The sequence below is a fragment of the Xenopus laevis genome, chromosome 3L, assembly GCF_017654675.1.
Source record: "Xenopus laevis strain J_2021 chromosome 3L, Xenopus_laevis_v10.1, whole genome shotgun sequence".
Lineage (NCBI taxonomy): Eukaryota > Metazoa > Chordata > Amphibia > Anura > Pipidae > Xenopus > Xenopus laevis.
The window spans coordinates 4,533,860-4,561,529 of record NC_054375.1 but is presented as its reverse complement, the minus strand read 5'-3'; the positions used below and the strand labels follow the sequence as shown (position 1 = coordinate 4,561,529).

Below are 27,670 nucleotides of genomic sequence, written 5' to 3'. Positions count from 1 at the left end.
AGACAGGTTCTTAGATAAAGGCCGAAGGCATCGGATTTGGGATTCTATTGTTTGGCTCCACCTACCCCAATCTTCTTTGCCCCAAAAACATAAAGTAATTCCCAGTGGCAAAGGGGAAATAAACAGATCAACCGGTATTGGCCTTTGCTTGTTCCTGTTTCAGCTTTTTTTTTTTTAACTTCCTGTTCGTAGACTGCAACTCCCATCATCCTCAGCCAACCAACAGCTGAATGTTCACTTTAACTACTGCCCATTTTAGCAATTGTAGGTAGAAATAATGGTGGGTAGCTGATATAATAGGGGAAGATGTTTACAAGACAGGAGGTACTTTCACACTGGAGCAGTTAATATTTCTTTAGGTACAGCTTCTTTAACCCCTTCCCTGCCAGATGGCTTAAGCATTCCCACTATACTAAGCACAATTCAGCAGGAACAGCACCTAAGTTTGCTCATAGTCTGTACAGAGAGATCCCATAAAACTATGGCAGCATAGGTATTCCCTATACTAAGCACAATTCAGCAGGAACAGTCCCTAAGTTTGCTCATAGTCTGTACAGAGAGATCCCATAAAACTATGGCAGTATAGGTATTCCCTGTACTAAGCACAATTCAGCAGGAACAGTCCCCTAAGTTTGCTCATAGTCTGTACAGAGAGATCCCATAAAACTAAGGCAGCACAGGTATTCCCTGTACTAAGCACAATTCAGCAGGAACAGTCCCCTAAGTTTGCTCATAGTCTGTACAGAGAGATCCCATAAAACTATGGCAGTATAGGTATTCCCTGTACTAAGCACAATTCAGCAGGAACAGTCCCCTAAGTTTGCTCATAGTCTGTACAGAGACATCCCATAAAACTAAGGCAGCACAGGTATTCCCCTGTACTAAGCACAATTCAGCAGGAACAGTCCCTAAGTTTGCTCATAGTCTGTACAGAGAGATCCCATAAAACTATGGCAGCATAGGTATTCCCTGTACTAAGCACAATTCAGCAGGAACAGTCCCTAAGTTTGCTCATAGTCTGTACAGAGAGATCCCATAAAACTATGGCAGTATAGGTATTCCCTGTACTAAGCACAATTCAGCAGGAACAGTCCCCTAAGTTTGCTCATAGTCTGTACAGAGACATCCCATAAAACTAAGGCAGCACAGGTATTCCCTGTACTAAGCACAATTCAGCAGGAACAGTCCCCTAAGTTTGCTCATAGTCTGTACAGAGAGATCCCATAAAACTATGGCAGTATAGGTATTCCCTGTACTAAGCACAATTCAGCAGGAACAGTCCCCTAAGTTTGCTCATAGTCTGTACAGAGACATCCCATAAAACTAAGGCAGCACAGGTATTCCCTGTACTAAGCACAATTCAGCAGGAACAGTCCCCTAAGTTTGCTCATAGTCTGTACAGAGAGATCCCATAAAACTATGGCAGTATAGGTATTCCCTGTACTAAGCACAATTCAGCAGGAACAGTCCCCTAAGTTTGCTCATAGTCTGTACAGAGAGATCCCATAAAACTATGGCAGTATAGGTATTCCCTGTACTAAGCACAATTCAGCAGGAACAGTCCCTAAGTTTGCTCATAGTCTGTACAGAGAGATACCATAAAACTATGGCAGCACAGGTATTCCCTTGTACTAAGCACAATTCAGCAGGAACAGTACCTACTGCAAGTTTGCTCATAGTCTGTACAGAGAGATCCCATAAAACTATGGCAGCATAGGTATTCCCTGTACTAAGCACAATTCAGCAGGAACAGTCCCTAAGTTTGCTCATAGTCTGTACAGAGAGATCCCATAAAACTATGGCAGCATAGGTATTCCATGTACTAAGCACAATTCAGCAGGAACAGTCCCTAAGTTTGCTCATAGTCTGTACAGAGAGATCCCATAAAACTATGGCAGCCTAGGTATTCCCTGTACTAAGCACAATTCAGCAGGAACAGTCCCTAAGTTTGCTCATAGTCTGTACAGAGAGATGCCATAAAACTATGGCAGCATAGGTATTCCCTTGTACTAAGCACAATTCAGCAGAAACAGCCCCCTAAGTTTGCTCATAGTCTGTACAGAGAGATCCCATAAAACTATGACAGCATAGGTATTCCTCTGTACTAAGCACAATTCAGCAGGAACAGTCCCCTAAGTTTGCTCATAGTCTGTACCGAGAGATCCCATAAAACTATGGCAGCATAGGTATTCCCTGTACTAAGCACAATTCAGCAGGAACAGCCCCTAAGTTTGCTCATAGTCTGTACAGAGAGATCCCATAAAACTATGGCAGCATAGGTATTCCCTGTACTAAGCACAATTCAGCAGGAACAGTCCCTAAGTTTGCTCATAGTCTGTACAGAGAGATCCCATAAAACTATGGCAGCATAGGTATTCCCTGTACTAAGCACAATTCAGCAGGAACAGCCCCTAAGTTTGCTCATGGTCTGTACAGAGAGATGCCATAAAACTATGGCAGCATAGGTATTCCCCTGTACTAAGCACAATTCAGCAGGAACAGTCCCCTAAGTTTGCTCATAGTCTGTACAGAGAGATCCCATAAAACTATGGCACATAGGTATTCCCTGTACTAAGCACAATTCAGCACATTCCTTCTATATTATATACAGGTGGGAGCTGCCATTGTTAAGGAATTCTCTATATTGTGACTAGAGCTGCTGTTACAATATTCAGTGAATAAAGCTGATATACTGTAAATAAGTGATACACTGTTACAGCTTTATACAACGCTCCTGCATATGTTGGTGCTTTTCAATCCCTATTGTATTCCCTGTGTGGGTGGGATGATACTTTGTATTTCAGTCCCAGCAGGGGGTTATACTAATATTTGGCTAGAGTGTAACCCTTCCAGCTCCAATAGAATTGTTATTGCTCCCCCTTCAACTCTGAAAGGCAAAACTCTCCCTTTGTGTCCTCCCTGCAGCCCCTATTAAGTACTGAGGGGGCTGCAGGTTTCCATGGCGATAAAGCCCAGCTGCAGATCAAGAAGTCACAATGGCTCTGGCCTATGAGGGTGGGAATAGAGAGGAGGAGGAGGAGGAGGAGGAGGAGGAGGAGAGACAAAGTGGGGGAATCAGTGACAGAGAGAGTGAAAGAAGAATTTCCAGAAATCCCAACCCAAAAAGAAAAAAGTCCCCAATTATCAGCAGGGAAATAGAGGCTGCAGGATGTTGGGGGGAGGGGAGAGAACAAGGGGAAGTGCAACACTTGCTACAATTTAGTGCATTTTGGGCTGCAGAGAAGGATCTGACTCCAACAAAAATCCAAAGTTTTTCCTCTTTTCTGAGCGAGGAGGATTTGGAAATTGAACAAAAGAGAAGAGGAGGAGGAGGGAGAGGAGGAGGAGGGGGTTATGGATCCAGATGCTGCTGATCCCAAAGCCTTTCTCAAGTTACACAAGATGAGGGAGGACGAGAATGCGGACGCTCCTGGGGTTTTAAAAGAGGTAATTTGGCATTTTTCTCACTTATTCCTGTGTTTAGCTTCTATTGGCTGGGCATGGGTTGGGTACAGGAGCCTGGCACAGGGGGTAGAGCTGGTGACAGTCAGTGGTACCCGGCTTGGTAACTGCCAGTTTAAAAGATCCACAGCTGAAATAGTTGGCAGCGTCCAGACGGGGCGTTTCGCGACCAAGCCGATTGCTTAAATATATCCGAGAATTGGGGAATTTCACTCAGGGAATGGACAGTTGATACCGTTGTGTATCGGTTGTGTAAATGGTTACAAAGTGTGTGCGTTTGTTGGTGGGTGTTATTGTGACATCATCACTGAAACTTTCCTTTCCTGATCAGAATTGGAACTTGTGCCTTGGGCTTTGAATCAGTTTCGGAAATAAATGTCCTGCCCGAGTCCCTTTTGCTGAAGCACAAACACCAGCGACCCCCCCCCCCCCCCAGCAGTCTTTGGCCTTTGCTAATTGTGATATCATTGCTAAGTTATTTTGTCGATCTGCAATTGAATATATTCTGGTTTGTGGAAAGCGCGTACTTATGTATGAAAGGGATATTCAAGCACAGGTTTGGCATCCGTTATCCAGAAAGCTTCGAATTACGGAAAGACCCATCGACTTCATTTTTGCAAAATAATCCAAATATTTAAAATTGATTTCCTTTTTCTGCGTAATAATAAAACAGTCGCTTGTACTTGACCCCAACTAAGATATAATTAATCCTTATTGGAATCAAAACAATCCTATTGGGTTCATTTCATGTTTATATGGTTTTCTAGTAGACTCAAGGTAAGAAAGATCCGTTATCCAGAAAACCCTGGGTCCCAAGCAGTCTGGATAACCGGTCCCGTGCCTGTACCCACTTGCTTCTATACAGCTGTTAATATTACAGACCCTAGCATCCTCAGAGAGAATTTGGTCTTTCACTGTTAATTGTGACATCATTCACTGAAGCTGTTCCTTTGATCCTTGTTGACATTATTATTAATATTATGTATATTGCACAGACTGTAACGTATATATAAATGTATATATGAAAGAGATGTTCAAGTAACATCTTGCTTTTAGCTGTACAATCGCACACACTGGTATCCCCCAGGCAGCCTCTGTTTTTGTTGTTAATTGTGATATCATCACTTAAGATCTTCAAAAATGCATTGGTATATATTCTCATTTATGGAAAAGATGCATGTGTTTATGTATAGAACTTGCTTCTCTTTAGCTTTTGCTTTGCAAACACCAGCATGCCCAAGCAGTCTTTGGCCTATGTCAATTGTGATATCGTTACTTCAGTTATTCTTTTGATCTGTATTGGTATATATTCTAGTCTGTAGAATGGATCTATGTATGTATGAGAGAAATATCAAAGCAACAACTTACTTCTTTTTAGCTGTTGCTTTGCAAACACCAGCATGTCCAAACAGTCTTTGGCCTATGTCAATTGTGATATCATTACTTCAGTTTGCCCTATGATGTGTATTGGTATATATTCTAGTCTGTAGGATGGATCTATGTATGTATGTATGAGAGAAATATCGAAGCAACAACTTACTTTTTTTTTAGCTGTTGCTTTGCAAACACCAGCATGTTCAAGCAGTCTTTGGCCTATGTCAATTGTGATATCATTACTTCAGTTTGTCCTATGATCTTTATTAGTATATATTCTGGTCTGTAGAATGGATCTATGTATGTATGAGAGAAATATCTGAGCAACAACTTGCCTCTCTTTAGCTGTTGACACTACAAATCCGAGCATGACCCTTTGTTAATTGTGACATCATTCATTAATTTCTCCTTTATATCTGCAATGGGACGTGCCAGTGTCAATGGAATAAATGTCGTTATTGAACGCCTTTTACCAGCAGTCACCTACAGTCAAAGGCTGTGATGAAATTCTGGGCGTTTAGTAAAAAAAAAAATCGCCCCCGTTTCTGCTCAAACTGTTACCAGAAGAATAATTGTCGCCTCCAGTGTAAACTGCCCGAAACAAATGATTCCCATAGCGGCCCAAGGAATGTTTAATATTGACTTGCTTTGCCTTTACCTTTATGACTTGGTTACTAAACACACACACAAACGACTGTATAAATATAACCAAGGGGCCGAGCCCCGGGCCGTTATCTCTGAGAAGAGCAAAGATCCTTTCCTTCCTGTTTTACTTACAAATATTTTCACCCTTGTTTCCTTTAACACTGAAATGACACAGAGGATGAGCCAGGAAAGGGACATATTGTCTGTAACAGAGAGATAGAGTCAGCCATGGACCCATGGTTTCAGTATTGGCCACTGCTTTATTGGAGTTTATGGAAGATTTTTATTGGTAGGGGAAGCAGCATGGCAGCTCCTATGCGGCAATTACCGCTTAGAGAGGCAAATGAGAGTGATTGGCTGCTAAAATGTGGATCAAAATCAGCCAATCACATAGGGGCCCATTCACTAAGCTCGAGTGAAGGAATAGAGGAAAATAGAGGAAAAAAACTTTGAATTTCGAATGTTTTTTTTGGCTACTTCGACCATCGAATTGGCTACTCCTTCGACTACGTCCTTTGACTTCGAATCGAACGATTCGAACTAAAAATCGTTCGACTATTCGATAGTCGAAGTACTGTCTCTTTAAAAAAAACTTTGACCCCCTAGTTCGCCACCTAAAACCTACCGAGGCCAATGTTAGCCTATGGGGAAGGTCCCCATAGGCTTTCCAAGGTTTTTCTGATTGAAGAATAATCCTTCGATCGATGGATTAAAATCCTTCTGATATTCGAAGTCGATTCGGCAGTCGAATATCGAGGGTTAATTAACCCTCGATATTCGACCCTAGGTAAATTTGCCCCTTACACTCCTCCAGCCATGTATAAAACTCCAGGGTACGCCCCAAAGCGGTGAGACAAACCCCAAATCAGCTGCGTGTCGAGCCGAGCATTTGAAGCTTCCCCTCCAGCTAAATTGTTTTCTCAGACCATAAAGTTCCGTAATAAATACTCCGATAGGATTCAGAAGAGCCGGAGATGAGTTGGCGAAGCAGGAAAATAAGTGTTTCTACATATTCCTACTGCCACCCCCAGACAGGCCGGGTGCCAGTTGCATATCCCTGACCCTCTCCAATTCAACAGAATCGGTTATACCTACTGCATTGCCTGGGAGAAAGTGATCGTCTATATAATTTATATATATATATATATATATATATATATATATATATATATATATATATATATATATATATATATATATATTTCTTGTTCCCCACTTGGGTCTGTGCTGGTTTCCAGTAGGAAACGTGTTGCCCAGAGATGGGTTTTGTTGTTACACTTGTTCCCAAGTGTCACTTCCCCTGGCATTTCCCAACAGCCGCCCGTCTCTTCCCTTGTGCCGGGATTATTGTCGCTTTCGGATTGCGTTGTTGTTGTTGTTGTTTCCGTTTGTGTGTGTCACTCGGCTGCTAATTTTACGTCCAGTTGTGCTGGTGACAATGGGTTTCACTATTTGCTCACAAGATAAGGGGGACCAGGATATGAATGGGGTTAATGGGTTAAAGGTAAAGTCAGGTCATCACACTCATTATAAACACGTATAGCACCAACAGACGCCGCAGCGCTGCTCCCTTACTGACTATATTTATTATACCTTTGTGCCCAGTGCTTTATAAATCGTACAGATTGGTACAATCATTATATCGCTGAGGCTCATGGGATACCAGGCAGATCTAGGGAAGGAATTGGTTCCCCCTATCCATTCTGCACTTGGGTATTAGCTATTGCTCATGAGCCAATCAGACAAGAGATCATTATCCAATTAGATTCACAGTATGACTGGCACAAACCGGACTTCATTCCAATACTTGCAATGCGATTAAAAGTATATTTTATTTCGCAAATGATGTAGCCTTACGCGTTTTGTGCCATGTGGCCACTTAATCATAGGCTATCTGGCTATCTATCATTACCTGGTGGCCTCTAAACATGTGAAATAGTGTCTGACCCAAAGGATTCTGTCATTAAAATAAAAGGGGGAGTGTATTTTCTGGTACACGCCTGTCTCTATTTCCTTCCTAGCTAACAGCACTCTTTTGCTGCTTTATGGCAGGGATTTCAGACAGGAACTCAAACTGAGTGATAGTCACATGGGTTCCCAAATCCTCTATATTTTTAAATCCATGTAATTTAATTTACCCTTTCTAATCTCTAATTTACCCTTTCTAATCTCTAGCCAGTAGTGCTATGTATGTCCATGAGACACTCATGTGTCTGTATCAGTATAATAGGGTTTATTTTACCTTTAAAGGGGGAACTAAGGAAAGAAAGTGTAAATCTAATACTTATTATTGTAACATATAAAATCTGAACATGCCCTGTCCCCTGAAACGGTTAACCCCCATCCCAGCAGCCCCCTCTCAGCCTCCCGTACAGAGAAATGTGGAGCTGGTTTAGGGGCTGATGGAGGAGCTGCAGGTTTTCCAAGAATGAAATTCCCGAGTGGAAAACCTGATGAACTGATTCTCTTCCAAAAAAATTGGAGGAAAGTGGTGGTGGTGGTGGGGGGGGGGGGGGTTAGGACAATAAATTAAACCCATGTCATTTTTTGCTGTGGAAGGGTGTAACCTGATGCTCCGAGTTGACTCGGCATTCCGACTAAAGACCCAAGAATTTAGGAAATTCTTTATTACGGGTTTTTTTTTGTGGCAATAAAAGGGAAAAAGAGGTAAATTAAAAGACAATTTTGGATTTAAAAAGCCAGTTTTAGGTAAAAAAAACAAAAAACCTGTTTCATACATTGTATATTTTTTTAATAATAAACCTTCCAGAGTCACCCAGAGGAGCTTCCCAATCCCCAGATAATTAATGAGGGTGATGAGGGTCAAACACTGTTCAAATCTTCCAGGTGTTGCTATTCGCAGTTATGCCTTGGGCAAAAGTAGAGCAAGATGGAGACTAAAAGGCAAGACGGAGAAACCAGGGCAAGGTGGAGACAGTAAGACAATATAAAGATGGAGACAGTAGAGCAAGATGGAGACAGAAGAACAAGATGGAGACAGTAGGGCAAGGTAGACACAATGGGGCAAAATGGAGACAATAGGACAAAAGGTGGAGAGAGTTGGACAAGTTGGAGACAGTAGGACAAGATGGAGACAGTATGGCAAGATGGAGACAGTAGGAAAAGATGGAGACAGTAGGGGAAGATTGAGACAGTAGGGCAAAAGGTTGAAAGAGTTGGAGAAGATGGAGTCAATAGGACAAAAGGTGGTGACAGACAGACAAGATGGAGACAGTAGGGCAAGATGGAGACAGTAGGGCAAGATGGAGACAGTAGGACAAGATGGAGACAGTAGGGCAAGATGGAGACAGTAGGGCAAGTTGGAGATAGTAGGACAAGATGGAGACCGTAGGATAAGATGGAGACAGTAGGACAAGATGGTGACAGTAAGACAAGATGGAGACAGTAGGGCAAGATGGAGACAGTAGGGCAAGAGAGAAACAGTAGGACAAGAAGGAGACAGTCAGGCCCAGATTTGTGGCGAGGCCACAAAGGCCTGGGCCTAGGGCGGCAAATAATTAGGGGTGGCATGCTGCCCAGCTGCATTATGGGGACCTTTGTGTTCCCAGTTCGATGGCGCGAGTTCAATTGCGGCGGGAGGGGGGTGTGCGGACGGGCGCTGGGGGCCTAGGGGCATCAGCTCGAGGAATCCGAACCTGGAGACAGTAGGGCAAGAGGGAGACAGTAGGAGAAGATGAAGACAGTAGGACAAGAGGGAGACAGTAGGGCAAGATGGAGACAGTAGGACAAGATGAAGACAGTAGGACAAGAAGGAGACAGTAGGGCAAGGTGGAGACAGTAGGGCAAGGTGGAGACAGTAGGGCAAGATGGAGACAGTAGGGCAAGAGGGAGACAGTAGGAGAAAATGAAGACAGTAGGACAAGAGGGAGACAGTAGGGCAAGATGGAAAACAGTAGGGCAAGATGGAGACAGTAGGACAAGATGAAGACAGTAGGACAAGAAGGAGACAGTAGGGCAAGGTGGAGACAGTAGGGCAAGGTGGAGACAGTAGGGCAAGATGGAGACAGTAGGGCAAGATGGAGACAGTAGGACAAGATGGAGTCAGCAAGGCAAGATGGAGACAGTAGGACAAGGTGGAGACTATAGGGCAAGATGGAGGCAACCACACACTTCCCATCTCCTAGCTTCTTGTTCAGGAAAACCATATTATGGCACCCACTTGTAGATATGTCAACCTTCCAGGACCAAAATCAGGGAGATTTTGGCAATACCCACATGACCTATGTACACCCTGAACATGCCATTGGTCCACCCCTTCTGTAGGTATAAATACATTCATCCATGAGCTATTTCTGAACTACAACTCTCTTCGGGATGCCGAGAGAACTCTAGTTCTGGAAACGTTGGGACTGACACCTTGACCATAGCTTTGTTCTATAGAGCGGAGCAGCACGTTAAAGGTTTCTGCTGCTGTTCCCAATCTCTATATCAAATATATATTTACCAGAAGAGGTCAGAATTAAGGAATTGGGATGGTATGGATTCCCAGAGGCTGGAGGCAGCTGCAGGCCTGAGCTCTCTCACAGACTTGGAAGCCCTTGTTTACATGACGCAAAGGATATGGGGGTCACTCTCTCCCTGGGAGCCATATGATTCCTTACACACAGCTTGGCTCCCCTCCAGCTCCGAGGGCTATGATGTCATACAGCGAGGGGGGCAGCAAGGGGGCGGAAGAAGGGGGGGGCTGGAAAAAAAATAGCCTTGGACATTTTTTTTGGGAGATGTTAAAATCAAAGCATCTGTAACCCCTTAAGTGATTGAGAGGCAGAGATGGAAGAGGACAGGAAACATATGGCAAAACAAGGGATCTCAGCTGGTTCCAGGTCACCAGTGAAACAAGGTTATCGGAAAGGGTGCAGGGAGTTCTAATTTTCCTCTTTTTTTTCATTAAGACTGATATAATTAGATTTTTTTTTAATTGATAATTTGAATAATTTGATGTCCATTGGTGGAAAAGTCAATGTGGTCAGTGGAATTCTTAGGGAGGTTCGTTCCCCTTTAAAGACAGTTGGCTAGCTGCTTCATCCAATTGTTGGGATACTGTGTTATGACATATACCCTCGATGCTTTCAATTTAGGTGGATGGTCCTTAAACTTTAAACATTAAAGGGCGGGGCTTTGCAGGAAGTAGGCGGGTTTTAGGCAGATTGGGAACCTGTTTTTGGGAGTTTCGGGCAGATAAGAGGGTCAGCCTGAAACCACTTGGACCCATGGGTGATGGGGGTATGGACTAGTCTGGGCCAAAAACTATATTAGGAGTTATATTATTATATTGGTGTCTATGGAAGGGATCTGAAAAGAAAGCCTCTCATTTGGCCTCTAACCATAAGAGCTTACAATCTACAGGCAGGCAGCCCTGTTTTCCATTAGCAGAGGCTACTGGATGTTTTGGGATCCCATCACTTAGCAGATTCTAGTCTGTCTGGGGATGGAATTTGCTGTTGTGTTCAGATAATGACTTTAATGTGTTACTGAGCGTTTTCCAGCGTGCCCCCACCCCGGGCTCACATTGCACATGCACCTACTGCTAAGTCATTACATCATGCCGGGGAGGGGGCAATTTATTTAAAGCTACAGGGGCATTTTCTAAAGAGGAGGAGCACTGAATCACAATAGCAGTTCTGGTTACAGGGGGGTGGTGCCTGGGCTGAGGGCATCGTCTTTAGTGTATTGCCCCCCAAACCACCCTGGCAGTAACTCATACAGGAAATCCCTGGCACCCCCTGTTTGTTGAAGGGCAGTTGTAGAATGTCCGGAAATAGGGGTAGGCATGAAGAAGTATGTGCCAAGCACCCCCCCTCCTCCGCCGAGTGTTGGACTGACCCAAATTGTCCACCAGAATACCCGACACCCAGGGCCCATTCTCACAATTACTTTCTATAGGGTTATGGTGGATGGGAATTGCTCCAGACTGGGGGTCACTGTCAGGGACGTAACTACAGAGGAAGCAGGGGGGCTCAGGAGTGTAGGGGACCCGGTAAGGCCCTAAATTATGAGCAATTTTAATTCATCTTGGTAGGCTAGGCCAATTTATCAATATTAAATTAGTGGGGCCCTGTAGCATCTAGTTACATCACCAGCCACCACCACCGGCAATTAAACCTGTGTATTTTGCCCTAAAATCCCACTCACGGCACCTTTATTTCCAATGTAAACAATTCCTAATTGTTTGTCCTCAATGTGCATTTCCATTTAAAAGATAGATATCCCACGCGTGTCACTTCCTGTCTTTAACTGTGAGAAACCGCATCGACTTCCTGGGTGCAGTGAAAATAACAATTAAAGGGTCAGTCAAAGAGGGCACTGTCCTTACTGCATCCGTGTACAACGGGAACTGTCTGCAAAACAGACAATAACAATAACAGTTACACAGAACTATAAACCCAGTGAGAATGAGGAATGAATGGATATTGGGAAGTTGTATCAGGAGTCAGAGGCAGCAGTGCAGAGAAGAGAAAGGGACAGACACAATGACAGTTACACAGAACTATAAACCCAGTGAGAATGAGGAATGAATGGATATTGGGAAGTTGTATCAGGAGTCAGAAGCAGCAGTGCAGAGGAAGGGACAGACACAATGACAGTTACACAGAACTATAAACCCAGTGAGAATGAGGAATGAATGGATATTGGGAAGTTGTATCAGGAGTCAGAAGCAGCAGTGCAGTGCAGAGAAAGGGACAGACACAATGACAGTTACACAGAACTATAAACCCAGTGAGAATGAGGAATGAATGGATATTGGGAAGTTGTATCAGGAGTCAGAAGCAGCAGTGCAGAGAAAGGGACAGACACAATGACAGTTACACAGAACTATAAACCCAGTGAGAATGAGGAATGAATGGATATTGGGAAGTTGTATCAGGAGTCAGAGGCAGCAGTGCAGAGAAGAGAAAGGGACAGACACAATGACAGTTACACAGAACTATAAACCCAGTGAGAATGAGGAATGAATGGATATTGGGAAGTTGTATCAGGAGTCAGAAGCAGCAGTGCAGAGAAAGGGACAGACACAATGACAGTTACACAGAACTATAAACCCAGTGAGAATGAGGAATGAATGGATATTGGGAAGTTGTATCACGAGTCAGAAGCAGCAGTGCAGAGAAAGGGACAGACACAATGACAGTTACACAGAACTATAAACCCAGTGAGAATGAGGAATTGGGAACTGATTTCTTCTTTCATTACGCAAAATACAGTTCTTGGGTAGAGTTCCCCTTTGAAAGGTTTGGGCATGTGCTGTACAAGTTAATTTGCCGTTGTGTTTGGATCTGGGAGTCAGAGCGTCGGTGTTGATAGACACTCGCAGCTCCTCGGGATTTAATTAGAAGCAGGAGAAGTCGTTTACAGATGGAGCTTGTGTGTTATATCCAGGCGTGCCCGGCAGCGACTGGGAATGATTATGGGGCTAATTTAATTTGGAGAGGATTTAATATAACAGATCTGTGACAGCTCTTTCACTTGTAGCACACTTACGGGTCTTAGTACAAAGCAGACAGGGATATTCTGAGAAAACTTGCAATTGGTCTTCGTTTAATATTGAAGAATTCAACTTTTGGTTCAGCAGTTCTCTCCAGTTGCCAGGGTCCACTTTACCCCAGCAACCAAGCAGGGGCTTGAATGAGAGGCTGAAAAATTAATAGGAAGGTGTAGAATAGGTAACACAGTAACAATAATAACACAATTATTAATGATTAAAATGTGAACTGCCCCTTTAAAGACAGAACCAAATAGTGGGAAACATTTGGACCTGTTAAACACTGAGGGGGTCATTTTTTAGGGTTCAGGATGGATGTGGGTGCTGAGCATAGGGGAAATTCTGCAGCGTCAGGTGTATCTGTAACCGAGTTCCTTTTTCACAACCATCTGAGTAATGGTGTTTCCAACAAAATGTCAACATACTGAGCCCCTTAGCTCATAACAAGGTTACAGATATATAGAAACATTGGGGTAACAGTCACCCTGCTATAGTTCCAGGGGTACCCAGGGTACAAATAATCACTCACCCCAAATCTCCCCCTAACTGACCTTCAGGCTGGGCCCCCTTAGCTCATAACAAGGTTACAGATATATAGAAACATTGGGGTGTCACCCTGCTATAGTTCCAGGGGTACCCAGGGTACAAATAAGCACTCACCCCAAATCTCCTCCTAACTGGCCTTCAGACTGGGTTACAGATATATAGAAACCTTGGGGTAACAGTCACCCTGCTATAGTTTCCTTATTGGTAACTATACAGGTCCCTGGTCTATAGAGTGCAGGATCCCCAGATTGTACAACTGAATGTATTTTTTTACCATTATGATTATTATTACTGGTCCAGTGATGGTTCACAGTCATAAAGAATTATTCACTGTCCCCCTTCCCAAATGGCCCACGTGTTCCTGGGCAACAATTCTCTTATCCAATTGATATTCCACAGCAGTTCCCAGCAAAGCAGCAGAATTTCCTGCCAGAGAAGAGAGGTGGGGTCCGACAATTGGGGGTCTTGGTGGGAGAAAAGCTCACGCTTGCTATGTTGTTTATGTAGTCAGGACAAGCAGTGCAGAGAGCAGAAATAGACACATTTCAGCAGCAACGACAGTTACTAATAATGATTAAAAAATCATTATTGTTTCATTATAAAAATATGTTGTAGTTGTAGTTGCCCTTTAGAATTTCAGTTCCACAGTGGGCCGGGGGTACACCCCAGTATATCACAAATGAGTGACCCCAATATCTCTGATAGTTTAATAAATAAATTAATAAACGTAATAAAAAGTCCCGTCTCCTGAACGCACAGGCAGGGGGAGAGCTTGTTACACAGGGGCTGCGGGTCATGGATAATGTTGTAGATGACCCAATACTGATGTCCCAAAACCCTTGGTTTGCTAAGGATGCTGGGAAAAGTAGTCCAGCAAAAATATCAGGTGATTACGTAACGTTGCTCGATTAGAATTTCAATTTTAAAAGGTCATGAAACTATTAATAGGAAGAGTGAATTTAGTGGTGGTTTCTCTACAGGGGGTTAGTTCTCCTTTATCTTCGGTACAGTTAATTTAGGGAAAAAGGAGGCGGCAGAGGTTTCGTTTTCTCTCCCCTTGTACAACGCACAATCTGGATTCTCATACTCTAATGGGAAGTGAACTGGTTTAGTCCTGACCGGGCAGAAGCAAATTATTGCTTTGGAGCCAGTTTTTACTTCCTTTATTCAAGGGGAACTGTCACTTTATATATATACATATATATATATATTCTCCAACGCTGCAGTTCTGACTCTTGAAGCAATGTAGCAGAATCTGGCTGATCTAAACAAGAACTGACTTATGCTACATTGTAACTGCATGTTTCTTGTTATATGCGTCAGCCAATCAGCAGCCTGCTGCATAAAATATAATATATACAGTGCTGTGAACTTCCCCTTTATTCTGTGTCCAATTTGATTCAGATCCTCTCCTGTTCTGCATTATTGGACTCCCCAGTCTCCGTTCCACCCCATGAGGGTCGCCCCTTATTGCAGATCACATGACGGGGGGGGTCGGGTTGGGAGCTGACAGTTCAATTTGCCTTGGTTGATTGACTTTAAACCCTTCTCTCTGTATAATTTAATCCTTAACCCTTTGGATTCTAAAAATTAACTGGCGCTGTCCAGGCCTGGACTGAGATTCAAAATAGGCCCTGGCATTTTAGGTACACAGAGGTCCAAACAGGCCACACAGCAGCCCAAAATATAGTGACTGTCTATGGCAACTTATAGCAGCCCCTCTGGCATTTGCCAAAACCAACAGTTTGCCAGTCCGGGCCTGGCACTGTCCAATCAGCTGCCTCTGAAAGTAAGACCCGGGGCTGGAGTTCCCTGGCACTATTTGTAGCAAAATGGAAATTTCACCCCGGCGCTAGTGCAGCATATTGGCACTTAATAGACATGGCCCTTTAACGATGTGGTTTCGCTTCTTTCAAGCGGTCAATAAAAATGTGTTTGTTTTACTGCAGTAAAAGATACAATTGAGGTTTTGTGGTCAAATAGTACCACTCCCGACCCGAACTGACTGTGACTGCGTGCGAACATGAATGTAATGGGGTATCAGTGGGGTTCATTCATCCATTCATTCCTCATTCTCACTGGGTTTATAGTTCTGTGTAACTGTCATTGTGTCTGTCCCTTTCTCTGCACTGCTGTTTCTGACTCCTGATACAACTTCCCAATATCCATTCATTCCTCATTCTCACTGGGTTTATAGTTCTGTGTAACTGTCATTGTGTCTGTCCCTTTCTCTTCTCTGCACTGCTGGTTCTGACTCCTGATACAACTTCCCAATATCCATTCATTCCTCATTCTCACTGGGTTTATAGTTCTGTGTAACTGTCATTGTGTCTGTCCCTTTCTCTGATACTCAGAGTTCCCTGTATAACTCAGCCTGCAGCCTTGTGCCTTTATATGGTCACAGAAACTCTCAGTGACTTCTAATATCCTTATCATTTACAGTAGGGGTACATTATCCCTTATAATACATGAGTGATACTCAGAGTTCCCTGTATAACTCAGCCTGCAGCCTTGTGCCTTTATATGGTCACAGAACAACCCCTCAGTGACTTCTAATATCCTTATCATTTACAGTAGGGGGTACATTATCCCTTATAATACATGAGTGATACTCAGAGTTCCCTGTATAACTCAGCCTGCAGCCTTGTGCCTTTATATGGTCACAGAACAACCCCTCAGTGACTTCTAATATCCTTATCATTTACAGTAGGGGGTACATTATCCCTTATAATACATGAGTGATACTCAGAGTTCCCTGTATAACTCAGCCTGCAGCCTTGTGCCTTTATATATAATATTTGCCTTTTTTTCGCCCCAGGGGAGCAACATCAATGCTAAATGTTGACACCATGACTGTGAGACGGGCAGCAGTGGTGACCAGGTATAAAGATCACTCAGTAAACCAGCCCAGCTCTAGGTAAGTACCATTTATACAACTTTTAGGCCAAGTCTATGCACAGGGTACCCTGTTGTCCCCAGGCCAATTTAGACCAATATGGGGGCAGTTCAATTTCTAATTTACTATTATTTCTAATAGTGGCCTCGTCTCCAGGAGTGGGTTTGGCTTTTTAGCTGCATTTTCAGATCAGGCCCTTCCATTGTACTTAGTGATCTCTCTCCCGGGGACGATTCCTGTGCTGACTCACTGGCAGCGAAACTGAATATCTGAGCAATTCTGTGGATGTTTCACTCCTCTAACTTTCCATTCCTCCTCTGGGGCCGCAGGAAGTGCTGGAAAATAACGCGGCGGGGAGTTCATCAACCCTCACTGTGTGATCTCAGGGTTATAGTTGCTTTAACTCCTTCCCTCCAGGCGCCCCGTCCCATAAAAGTGCATTTCTGACGCTTAAATAAACTTCATATGGGGGTTTTATCCCAGCAGCTCCTCTATTGGTCTCCAGATATTTACCTCTCATGGCTTGAGATGATGCGGTCACTGGTTGCAAAGACAGTGACCTTGACAATGACAATGGAGAGTGACTGTAAAGCTAAGGTTGAGGTCTACTCCTCCCTTTTAATGTTGAGCCAACCCCCTTTCAGAAAATAAAGATATTCAAGAAGAATGATCTGGGCCTTTACAATTGCTTCCAACTGTTCCCATCTTGTTAGGCCTCTTTTGTGTGTCAGTGGCACTGCACATGCTCAGTGGGCTCTGGGCTGCTGCTCAGAAGCTAAGTTTAGGGGTTGGATGGAATTATCCAGCAGAAAGTGAGTTTCATCTACCATAGAAGCTGAGGGCATCTCCAGAGGCATCACCCTTTGACCCAAAGCATTGCCCAAGACATCTAAGATGGCAACTTAGAGAGCAGACTAGGGGTTGACAACTGTTCCCATCTTATTAGGCATCTTTTATGAGTCAGTGGCACTGCACATGCTCAGTGGGCTCTGGGCTGTTGCTGAGAAGCTAAGCTTAGGGGCTAGAGGGAATTATCCAGCAGAAAGTGAGGTTCATCTGCCATAGAAGCTGAGGGCATCTTCAGAGGCATCACCCATTGACCCAAAGCATTGCCCAAGACATCTAAGACGGCAACTTATTAGATTGGGGTTGACAGTTTTAATAGTGTTGTTTAAAAATATGGGAAGAGATGGTAGCCAATCGCTGTGTGATATATATGATATTTTTTGTCCGTAGGTTAAAGCTCTTGGGGAAAGAAAACTCTGAGTCTGGAAGAATATCTACAGTTCTTCAGGTTGAGAGGCAAGGTGAATTAAAAAGTATCTCTAAGCAAGGCGTATTTCTGCAAATAAGTCCACTCCAGAGCCTTGATAACCTTCCAGGAGAAGCAGACACGGACGTTCTAGACTGGAACATGCTCAGCCACAGAATGATCATTAGTGACCAAGTCGTGGACCTCGGCGTTAAGGAACAAGGCCACATCCTAAAGAAACAAGTTTCCTCGCCACCCCAAAAGATCCCACTAAAGAAGACTTCCAGCATCAAGGATAAGATTTCTGAATGGGAAGGAAAGAAGGAGGCGCAGTCTCCCGTTCTGAGCCGGAAGGAGTCCGTGCACTTGAAGAGACAGGATTCCTCAGGACCAGTTTCTGGAGAAACCGTTGGCAATGGAAAGGTCCGACCATCTCCTCTTCTCAGCAGGAAGGAGCCGGTGCCTGTTAAGAGGCAGGATTCTACTGGACTATTTTCAGCAGACACAGTGGTTCCAGAGGGTAAGACGAGGCCTAAAGGGAATGTTAAGAGCATGTTTAGTTGGGAGATGGACAATAAAGAGACTGAGCAGAAAGACTCATCAAAGGTGGAGAAACCAACTGATCGAGAGGCTGATCTGAATGTTGACAGAGAGACACCATCTGGCAATAAGAAGGACCAGACCACAGTCTTAAGCCAAGTGAAAAGGTTTGAGCGCTCCTTCAAAGACAGTCCAGCAGATTTGCAACCCCAGCTCCCTGGAACCTATTATTCCCCACAGTGTCTGCTGGAGACAGAGATCCAGGAGAACAGAGTTGGATCAAAGAAAACTCATGAAACTTCTGAACCCATTTTTGGCATGGTGGGAGAGGGCAGAGCCTCTCGAAGGACTAGCAATGCCGAGAATGTATATACAGAACCTGGAGCACAGGAGAAAAGGCTTCCCATAAACCCACTGCCAAAACCCAGAAGGACGTTCCGACACGAAGGGGAGGGGGAGATTTTTCCACTCCGGACAACTGGGCTCCGTAAAACGAACAGAGACTTGCCTCCCCTTCCAGTTATACCTCCCCCTCCTCTGCCCACATCTCCACCTCCATCGGCCGTCAGCAGAAGGCTCTGGAATGCCAAGCACAAGCACAATGGGGACCACAGGTACTGATCATCATGCGGAAAATACAAAACATTCAATGACAATTGACAGATGGCATTTGGGTTCTTGGAAGGGACCAACTAAATCCATTGTTTATATATTTGCCCACCTTCTGAATCCTCCTCTAAAGAGCCATCCTCTGCTTGGTAGATGGGATTTTCATTGGACCATCCTCTGCATTGCCCCCTTAGCACAATGGTTCCTAAATTATGGGGTTGGCCACCCTGGGGGCGCATAGAGCAGTGGCATGGGGGTCTTAATACGCATTAGGGAAAAGTAAATTCTTCTGATCATTTTCCTATTATTGACCTCAATTGGGCCACTTCCAGACCCCTACTTGGATCACCATGGTTGGAAACCCAACAGATGGAGTTTGGCAAGTATGTGACCCCTAGAATCATAGACTAGGGGCCTGGCCCCAATACCCCCTGTTCAGCCCAACCCCTTTATAGATATGCCCAAACTCCACCTCAGTCTGCCCAACCACTTTCTTCTCATCTATTTGGACCCTGTCTGTCCCCTGGATGGTGGCCCTGTGTTAATGACCCATAGGAACATACAGGAGCAGAATAAGTTTCTAGTTCTCAGTGATGTGGTTCTGCAGGTAACCTGGGGTCCACTAGTAGAAGGAGGTTTTACTTTTCCTTTAAACAGAGTGGAACGAAGATAGAAGGCCATAAGGTCATTTCCTATCTGAGGGCGTTGAATGGGCCTTTCGTCTGTATGTTGGTTTCAGTGTTGCCATGTCATTACAGCCAGAGGAACAATAATACTGGATTTCTCTTCCCTATGGGGAAATCTCATAAAGGGAATCTCTTTAACTCTATATAGGCTGATGAATGAGCCAGAAGTGACTTATTTATACTATTTATGCCTAAATAAACCCTCTCTCTAACCATTGAAACCCCAGGAAGTCGTACGAGTTTGAAGACTTGTTGCAGTCGTCCGGGAATGGCCGGGTGGATTGGTACGCACAGACCAAGCTCGCTCTCACGCGCACTTTATCGGAAGAGAACGTCTACGAGGATATTCTAGGTAAAGGGGCCAAGCATTTAATATCAATCACTTATTAATAAGCGAGTGGCAAGTATAGGGGTAACTGGGTGTGGCCTAAAATACCCCAATAAATGTTGGGAAGTTCATACATTTTGTAACATAGAAATATTTTTATTGATGTTTCCCACCACAGTTTTGTTTTGAGGCTAAAAAAACAGATTTCAGGCGAAACCGAGATTTGTGGGGGGAGGGGGTAGTGATCACATGGAGGGGCTCCCTCCCCACCAATTTGCTTAAGCAAGAATTTAAAAGGGGAAGTCATTCATGATACAGAGTGCTGAGCTGGTATGTGAAAGGGCACTATAATAATATATATAATTATATATCATCAGGCCACTCTCTGTTATGCTATAGGGCTGCTGTACTTGTAGGCGCATAAAGCAAATGTTACAAAGAGAGATAAGTAGGGGGTGTTGAGGAGAGATAAAGAGCTTCCAGGGTGGGATTTCATGGCTACCTCCCCCACTTTGCAGCAGAAAATAAATAAATATGCAGGTTTTTTTTGCTCTGCAGAAATAAATAGACAAGAGGCGCCATGCTCTTTAAGCAACTGAAGCAAAATAAACAAATTTAAACCCAAACCTGCAATCCCCCGGGACCCTGTCTCCTATCTAACACAGATATGTGGGGGATCTGTCCCTCCTCCCATAATAATGCCTGGGGGTCTTGCAACTTTGGGTCGGTGTATCAGTAATGTGCCTGCACTGGGGACCCCATTGAAATCCTAATGATTATACATGATGGCACGATGCAAATTGGGGATGCACCGAATCTTCCTTCGCGAAAGATTCGGCCGAATACCGAACCGAATCTGAATCCTAATTTGCATATGCAGATTAGGGGTGGGAAAACATTTTTTACTTCCTTTTTACTTCCTTTTTACTTTTGTTTTCCCTTCCTGACCCTAATTTGAATATGCAAATTAGGATTCAGATTCAGTTCAGCCGGGCAAAAGGATTCGGCCGAATCCAAATCCCGCTGAAAAAGGCAGAATCCTGACCGAGTCCCGAAACGGAATCCTGGATTCAATGCACCCCTAATGCAGTTGGGGGGGGGGTCATTAACAGAAGCAAAACCAGTAGCGACTAGGTCACACTGTTAAATAGTTTTAGGGCTCCCGTCTTTAAACTTTTGGGGTAGATTTGTTTTGCAAATGCTCATGGGTCGGGGTGACACAGTGACCTTTTTACTTCTCCTGAGTGATCGGCACTTATGTTTCATCATGAATCTGAATCTGTTTTCCAGACCCCCCTTCCAAGGAGAATCCCTACGAAGACATTGAGACAGACAATCAATGCCTGGCCAAGAAAAGTGTCCCTACCTTCCCTAGTCCGACCCCCTCTATCCCCGGGACCCCCACCAAGGTACGGAGTGAGATTCATCTCTAGCCTCATCTCCATTTAGGAGACAAAAAGCAACCAATGAGATTTGTCCTTTCATTTCTGTAGCAGCATTAGACTGATCAAAGACAATTGCTGATTGGTCACTTTGCTGAGGCCCACAACTACTTCTACTAAGGATCCCCTAACTTTGGGGCAAATTATATAAACAACTGAGTTCTCACTGTGACCTCTATACTTATGGGGCCCCTTACAACAGCTTTAATATAAAAATAAAAAAAACAATTCTTCCCTGTCTTAGGTACCCCTGAAAAGCCCTTTCTTCAGGCAAAACTCAGAACGCCGTAGCTTTAAACTCTTGGACTTGAGAAAGCTGGGCAGGGATGGTGTTTCCTCACCAAGCAAACTGAGCCCCCCGTCTTCTCCGAGCAGCCCAGACGACTCTTCCTTCAATATGGGAGACCCCCCAAATGGGCGCAAGAGGAGGAAAATCCCCAGGGTACATGAATTTCATTTTCCAGCTCTTAATTTGCTTCCACAGTAACAGATTTACTAACAACATTGTCTCCATTTTGCCCAAAAGCTGGTGGTGAAAATCAACGCTGTCTTCGAGGCTCGACGTGGTAAAAAAAGAGTGAAGAGGCTTTCACAGTCAACAGAGAACAATTCTGGGAGAGGTAAAGGGGTTACCCCAATGTTTCTGTAACCTTGTTATGAGCTAAGGGGATCCAGCTTGAAGGCCAGTTAGGGGGAGATTTGGGGTGAGTGTTTATTTGTACCCTGGGTACCCCTGGAACTATAGCAGGGTGACTGTTACCCCAATGTTTCTATATATCTGTAACCTTGTTATGAGCTAAGGGGGCCCAGCCTGAAGGTCAGTTAGGGGGAGATTTGGGGTGAGTGCTTATTTGTACCCTGGGTACCCCTGGAACTATAGTAGGGTGACACCCCAATGTTTCTATATATCTCTAACCTTGTTATGTGCTAAGGGGGCCCAGTCTGAAGGCCAGTTACGGGAAGATTTGGGGGGAGTATTTATTTGTACCCTGGGTACCCCTGGAACTATAGGAGGGTGACACCCCAATGTTTCTATATATCTGTAACCTTGTTATGAGCTAAGGGGACCCAGCCTGAAGGCCAGTTAGGGGGAGATTTGGGGTGAGTGTTTATTTGTACCCTGGGTACCCCTGGAACTATAGCAGGGTGACACCCCAATGTTTCTATATATCTCTAACCTTGTTATGTGCTAAGGGGGCCCAGCTTGAAGGCCAGTTACGGGAAGATTTGGGGGGAGTATTTATTTGTACCCTGGGTACCCCTGGAACTATAGGAGGGTGACACCCCAATGTTTCTATATATCTGTAACCTTGTTATGAGCTAAGGGGGCAAAGTCTGAAGGTCAGTTAGGGAGAGATTTGGGGTGAGTGCTTATTTGTACCCTGGGTACCCGTGGAACTATAGCAGGGTGACACCCCAATGTTTCTATATATCTGTAACCTTGTTATGAGCTAAGGGGACCCAGCCTGAAGGCCATTTAGGGGGAGATTTGGGGTGAGTGTTTATTTGTACCCTGGGTACCCCTGGAACTATAGCAGGGTGACTGTTACCCCAATGTTTCTATATATCTGTAACCTTGTTATGAGCTAAGGGGGCCCAGTCTGAAGGTCAGTTAGGGGGAGATTTGGGGTGAGTGCTTATTTGTGTCCTGTGTACCCTTGGAACTATAGCAGGGTGACACCCCAATGTTTCTATATATCTGTAACCTTGTTATGTGCTAAGGGGGCCCAGCCTGAAGGTCAGTTAAGGGGAGATTTGGGGTGAGTGCTTATTTGTACCCTGGGTACCCCTGGAACTATAGCAGGGTGACTTACCCCAATATTTCTATATCTCTGTAACCTTGTTATGAGCTAAGGGGGCCCAGTCTGAAGGCCAGTTAGGGGGAGATTTGGGGTGAGAGCTTATTTGTACCCTGGGTACCCCTGGACCTATAGCAGGGTGACCGTTACCCCAATGTTTCTATATATCTGTAACCTTGTTATGAGCTAAGGGGGCCCAGCCTGAAGGTCAGTTAGGGGGAGATTTGGGTGAGTGCTTATTTGTACCCTGGGTACCCCTGGAACTATAGCAGGGTGACACCCCAATGTTTCTATATATCTGTAACCTTGTTATGAGCTAAGGGGGCCCAGCCTGAAGGTCAGTTAGGGGGAGATTTGGGCGAGTGCTTATTTGTACCCTGGGTACCCCTGGAACTATAGCAGGGTGATTGTTACCCCAATCTTTCTTTTTATCTGTAACCTTGTTATGAGCTCAGGGAGCTCAGCCTGAAGCCAGATAGAGTAAGATTTGGGTTCCTTATTTGCTGCATTGCTACGCTGGTTAAAACCCAGAATATCAGTTACCCCAAAAAACACTGGTTTCTAATTATTTTCTTTCTTTTTTCTCTAGTTACAGATGACAACAGCGAGTCTGACAGTGACACAGAAGAGAAGCTGAAAGGTGGGGGTTATTTTACTTTAGTCAGTGCAATATTCTGAGATTCTTTGACTCTGATTTCACGCCGAATCCATAATTTTTGCCGAGTATTCGTCCAGTGTTACTTTGCTTTTACATTGTGATATCACTGCCTGTAAACCCCATAACTAAATTCATGGGAACCATTGGTTCATTATCTTCGTCTTGTCCTCCAGCTCACAGCCAACGCTTGGTGCATGTCAAGTCCCGGATGAGCCTGACGCCTCGGTATCACACTTTGGAACGGGACCTGATCGAATACCAAGAGCGACAGCTGTTTGAGTACTTTGTGGTGGTCTCGCTGCAGAAGAAGCCGACTAGTAGCGTTTATGTACCTGAGGTCACCCAGCAGTTCCCTCTCAAGGTACCAGGGATGGAGATATGGTGTAGGGGTCTATATTTTGGATAGTGCTCCAGTCATAGCCTATCACAATGTAGGGCTAAACATAGACTACATGAAGAGAAGAGCTGGATAATGGCAGAAGCATGGTGGTTTGGACCTCACAAAGTCTGTTTTGCCCCCTGCCAGTAATGACCGTCCTTTCATGGAAGACTATCTATGAAATACCAAGGATTAATGCATATATATTTATACACACTGTATATATATAACCATAACTCCTTTTTCCATAGCTGGAACGTTCCTTCAAGTTCATGCGAGAAGCCGAGGACCAGCTCAAAGCCATTCCGCAGTTCTGCTTCCCCGATGCCAAGGATTGGTCTCCAGTCAACCAGTTTGTTAGGTACAGTGGACTTGTGCCGGTTCTACGTTATCTAGTGCCCAGAAGAGCAAGTTCAGAATGTAACCTGGGGCCGTTCTGTCTGAACTGGAGCTAATGTAGAAGAATATCCCACTGGGTACTCAATGCTCTTGGAAGGGTGGAGCTGGTTCCCTTATACCAGTGATCCCCAACCAGTAGCTCGCGAGCAACATGTTGCTCCCCAACCCCTTGAATGTTGCTCCCAGTGGCCTCAGAGTAGGTGTTTATTTTTGTATTCCTGGTTTGAAGGAAAGCTTTAGTTGCATAAAAACCAGATGCACAGCCAAACACAGTCTCCTGTAGGATGTCAGTCCACATGGGGTGCTACCAAATAGCCAATCACAGGCTTTATTTGGCACCCCAGTGACTTTTTTCATGCTTGTGTTGCTCCCCAACTCTTCTTACTTTGAATGTGGCTCACAGGTAAAAAAAGGTTGGGGACCCCTGACTTAAACCATAGTTATACCCCTGTTTGGGAGCCATAGAGGCAGTTGTAGGTTAATGGTGGTCTTTTCTGGGGCAGACAGGAGCTAACCCAGCAGTTATTTGCAATTAAGGTCACTTGTTCACATAAATATTAATTTTCTTTCTTCCAGTGAAACATTCTCCTTCGTCCTGACCGGAGAGGATGGCAGTCGGCGGTTCGGTTACTGCCGGAGACTCCTGGTAATGAAATCCCCCTCAATCATTTTATTTTGTATAATTACTAATATGTGGCTATTGGCACCTGTAGACTCTGTAGACCTGCCATAAAGAAGTTTTATCTTTCTATTACAGCCCAGTGGGAAAGGGAAGCGCCTGCCGGAAGTTTATTGCATAGTGAGCCGCCTCGGCTGCTTCAACCTCTTTTCCAAGGTAGGACGTACTGAATGGAACACCAAATATCTGTATTCCTTGATGTAAACAATAGGAAACCTGAGGCTCCATACACATCAGACAGAGTTTGGTGGGGGGGGATCTATAAAACTGTCTGGAAAGACCCAAACACGATGAGTCGATTATCCCAGAGACACCAAAATAAACTGGCTATTTTTAGGAAGCGTTGTCACGTCCCCGGTCTCCGCCAGGCTGCTTCCAATAAAACATAGAAAATGACAAAATGACTATTTCTGGCTGAAGGGGAAATTTAGGCACACGGAGGTGACTCCTGGGTATTTTGGGGCTGTGATATTATCCCAGTCAGTCAATTCTGCCTGAAGATTCTCCAGTTGCTTTTTTTTTGGTCTAAAAAGTCTCAGTTCTGGTACTGGCAGGTGTCCACTCTTTAAATGAATGAGACAAATTAGATTAGATTCTGCTAAAGGGAATCTCCACCCCAGAACAGTAAACTAGAAATTGTACCCTATTTGACCTTCAAACTGAGCCCCCATCCTTTGCTTTTTGGTCCCTCCCATTCTCTAGATCTTGGATGAAGTTGAGAAGAGACGGGGCATCTCACCAGCTCTGGTACAGCCCTTCATGAGGAGCATAATGGAGGCGCCATTCCCAGCCCTGGGAAGGAAAATTACTGTGAAGAATTTTTTGCCCGGATCAGGAACTGAGGTACAAGTCCAAGAGGACCCCATCTTATTGTGCCTCTATTGGGTGTTAAGGTGGCCATACACGGGCAGATAAAGCTGCCAATATTGGTCGTTTGGACCGATTTGACAGCTTATCTGCCCATGTATGGGGGCTTCCGACGGGTCTTCCCGATCGATATCTGGCCACGATGTCGATCGGGAAGGTTTGATTTTTAACCGACCGACCCGTCGGAGCCCCTTGGCGCATCGTGATTCGTTCGAATTACCCCCGATATAGCCATGCCGTTAGTGACATATCGGGGAAAGATCCGCTCGTTTGGCGATGTCGCCAAATGAGCGCATCTTTGAGTCTATGGCCACCTTAAGGCTATACTCTACAGTTAGTTGAGGTCTTATAGTAACATGAGCAAAGTTCTCATTCTGGTTTCTCCAAGGCAGCCACCAGTTGGGTGAAGACCACTGCCCTCTATCTCAGCCTGGGAGCCTTCAGAACCTTCTGATCATGTAGAATCCTTTTGCAGAACCATAAAAATGGTTGTTTTTCTGAAGGTTGTCTGGCTACTCAATCCTCATTATGATACCCTTCCATCTTTCTTACAAGGTGATCGAGCTCTGTCGGCCCCTGGATTCCCGGCTGGAACATGTTGACTTCGAAACCCTGTTCTCCACCCTCAGTATACGGCACGTCATACAGATCTTTGCCTCCCTTCTGCTGGAGAGACGAGTGATTTTAATGGCAGACACCCTCAGGTAAGGCCTAATCCTGTGGAGGCTGAAGAAAAATGCATGTAGAAGAAGGCCAGTCTTATGCTTTACCCAGGGCTGAACCACCACCACTGTCCCACATCGGGCCATTATACTAATTGATATATTAAGGGCTGAATGAACTATCAATTTACCCTTAAGACTCAAGACTTATGTTGCAGTTTCAGCCTTGACTAAGTCTCCATTATTCATGGCCTGATCTGCTACATCAGCCTGTAACAGAATGATAGGAGGTCCCTTCTTGCAATTCTATCGCTAATTTAACTTTCCCGTTATATCAAGCAAGGGGTTAAATAAATGGTGCCTTATCTGTTTGTGTCACCATGGAAACCTGTGTAAACATTGGAACTCAATCTGCAATGACACTTAATGTACAAATCCGTCTCGGAAGTGGAGTACCAGGCATGGTTCCAACTTGCTCCCCATGCCAAAATATTCTGGCTTTGGGTCTGCCGGGTTGGACTGGTGGAATATTCTCACGGGGCTGTACAAGAGCTTGCTCTAATATACTATTAAGTCTCCCCTGACATTAATGTTCCTGTCTACAAAACAGATTATCCACCTGGCAGAACAGGTGGAACCTGGAAGTGCTAGTGACAAAGCTATCAATACAATCCTGCAATTACAATGGAACAATTGAAAAGATGCTTAAATTGCCATTGGGACCCAACTCATAAGTATTGTCAAGCTGACTCCAGTGGATACTTACGCTACACTTGGTTGTAACCTAGTTTGCAAGTGGCCAATCACAATTTTCCTTGCTGGGAGGCCACTGTAGTTTGAATTGCAGCTACCTTGGTTCCATACCTCTTTATAACCATCTCAGTCGACACCCTGATCCAATGTCCCTATACTACTACTGCCTTTACTAGAGATGTCAACCTCCTGG

General features: G+C 44.5%; 1 protein-coding gene across 2 annotated transcripts in view; it reads left to right on the top strand.

The window, feature by feature from the left end:
* dennd2a.L (DENN/MADD domain containing 2A L homeolog) overlaps nucleotides 1-27,670 on the top strand; it is a 37,664-nt gene that overhangs the window by 4,497 nt on the left and 5,497 nt on the right. Inside the window, exons 1-14 of one of the 2 annotated variants that reach the window (XM_018251897.2) lie at nucleotides 3,070-3,447; nucleotides 16,347-16,445; nucleotides 17,661-18,830; nucleotides 19,739-19,863; nucleotides 21,130-21,248; nucleotides 21,526-21,723; nucleotides 21,808-21,901; nucleotides 23,670-23,720; nucleotides 23,912-24,099; nucleotides 24,369-24,478; nucleotides 25,093-25,162; nucleotides 25,274-25,351; nucleotides 25,898-26,038; nucleotides 26,618-26,766. In XM_018251897.2, the coding sequence (XP_018107386.1) occupies nucleotides 16,360-16,445; nucleotides 17,661-18,830; nucleotides 19,739-19,863; nucleotides 21,130-21,248; nucleotides 21,526-21,723; nucleotides 21,808-21,901; nucleotides 23,670-23,720; nucleotides 23,912-24,099; nucleotides 24,369-24,478; nucleotides 25,093-25,162; nucleotides 25,274-25,351; nucleotides 25,898-26,038; nucleotides 26,618-26,766 (2,579 nt within the window). In that variant the 5' untranslated portion in view covers nucleotides 3,070-3,447; nucleotides 16,347-16,359. Of the gene's footprint in view, nucleotides 1-3,069; nucleotides 3,448-16,346; nucleotides 16,446-17,660; nucleotides 18,831-19,738; nucleotides 19,864-21,129; nucleotides 21,249-21,525; nucleotides 21,724-21,807; nucleotides 21,902-23,669; nucleotides 23,721-23,911; nucleotides 24,100-24,368; nucleotides 24,479-25,092; nucleotides 25,163-25,273; nucleotides 25,352-25,897; nucleotides 26,039-26,617; nucleotides 26,767-27,670 lie in introns of those variants that run through there. The other variant, XM_041585864.1, reaches the window with a different exon arrangement.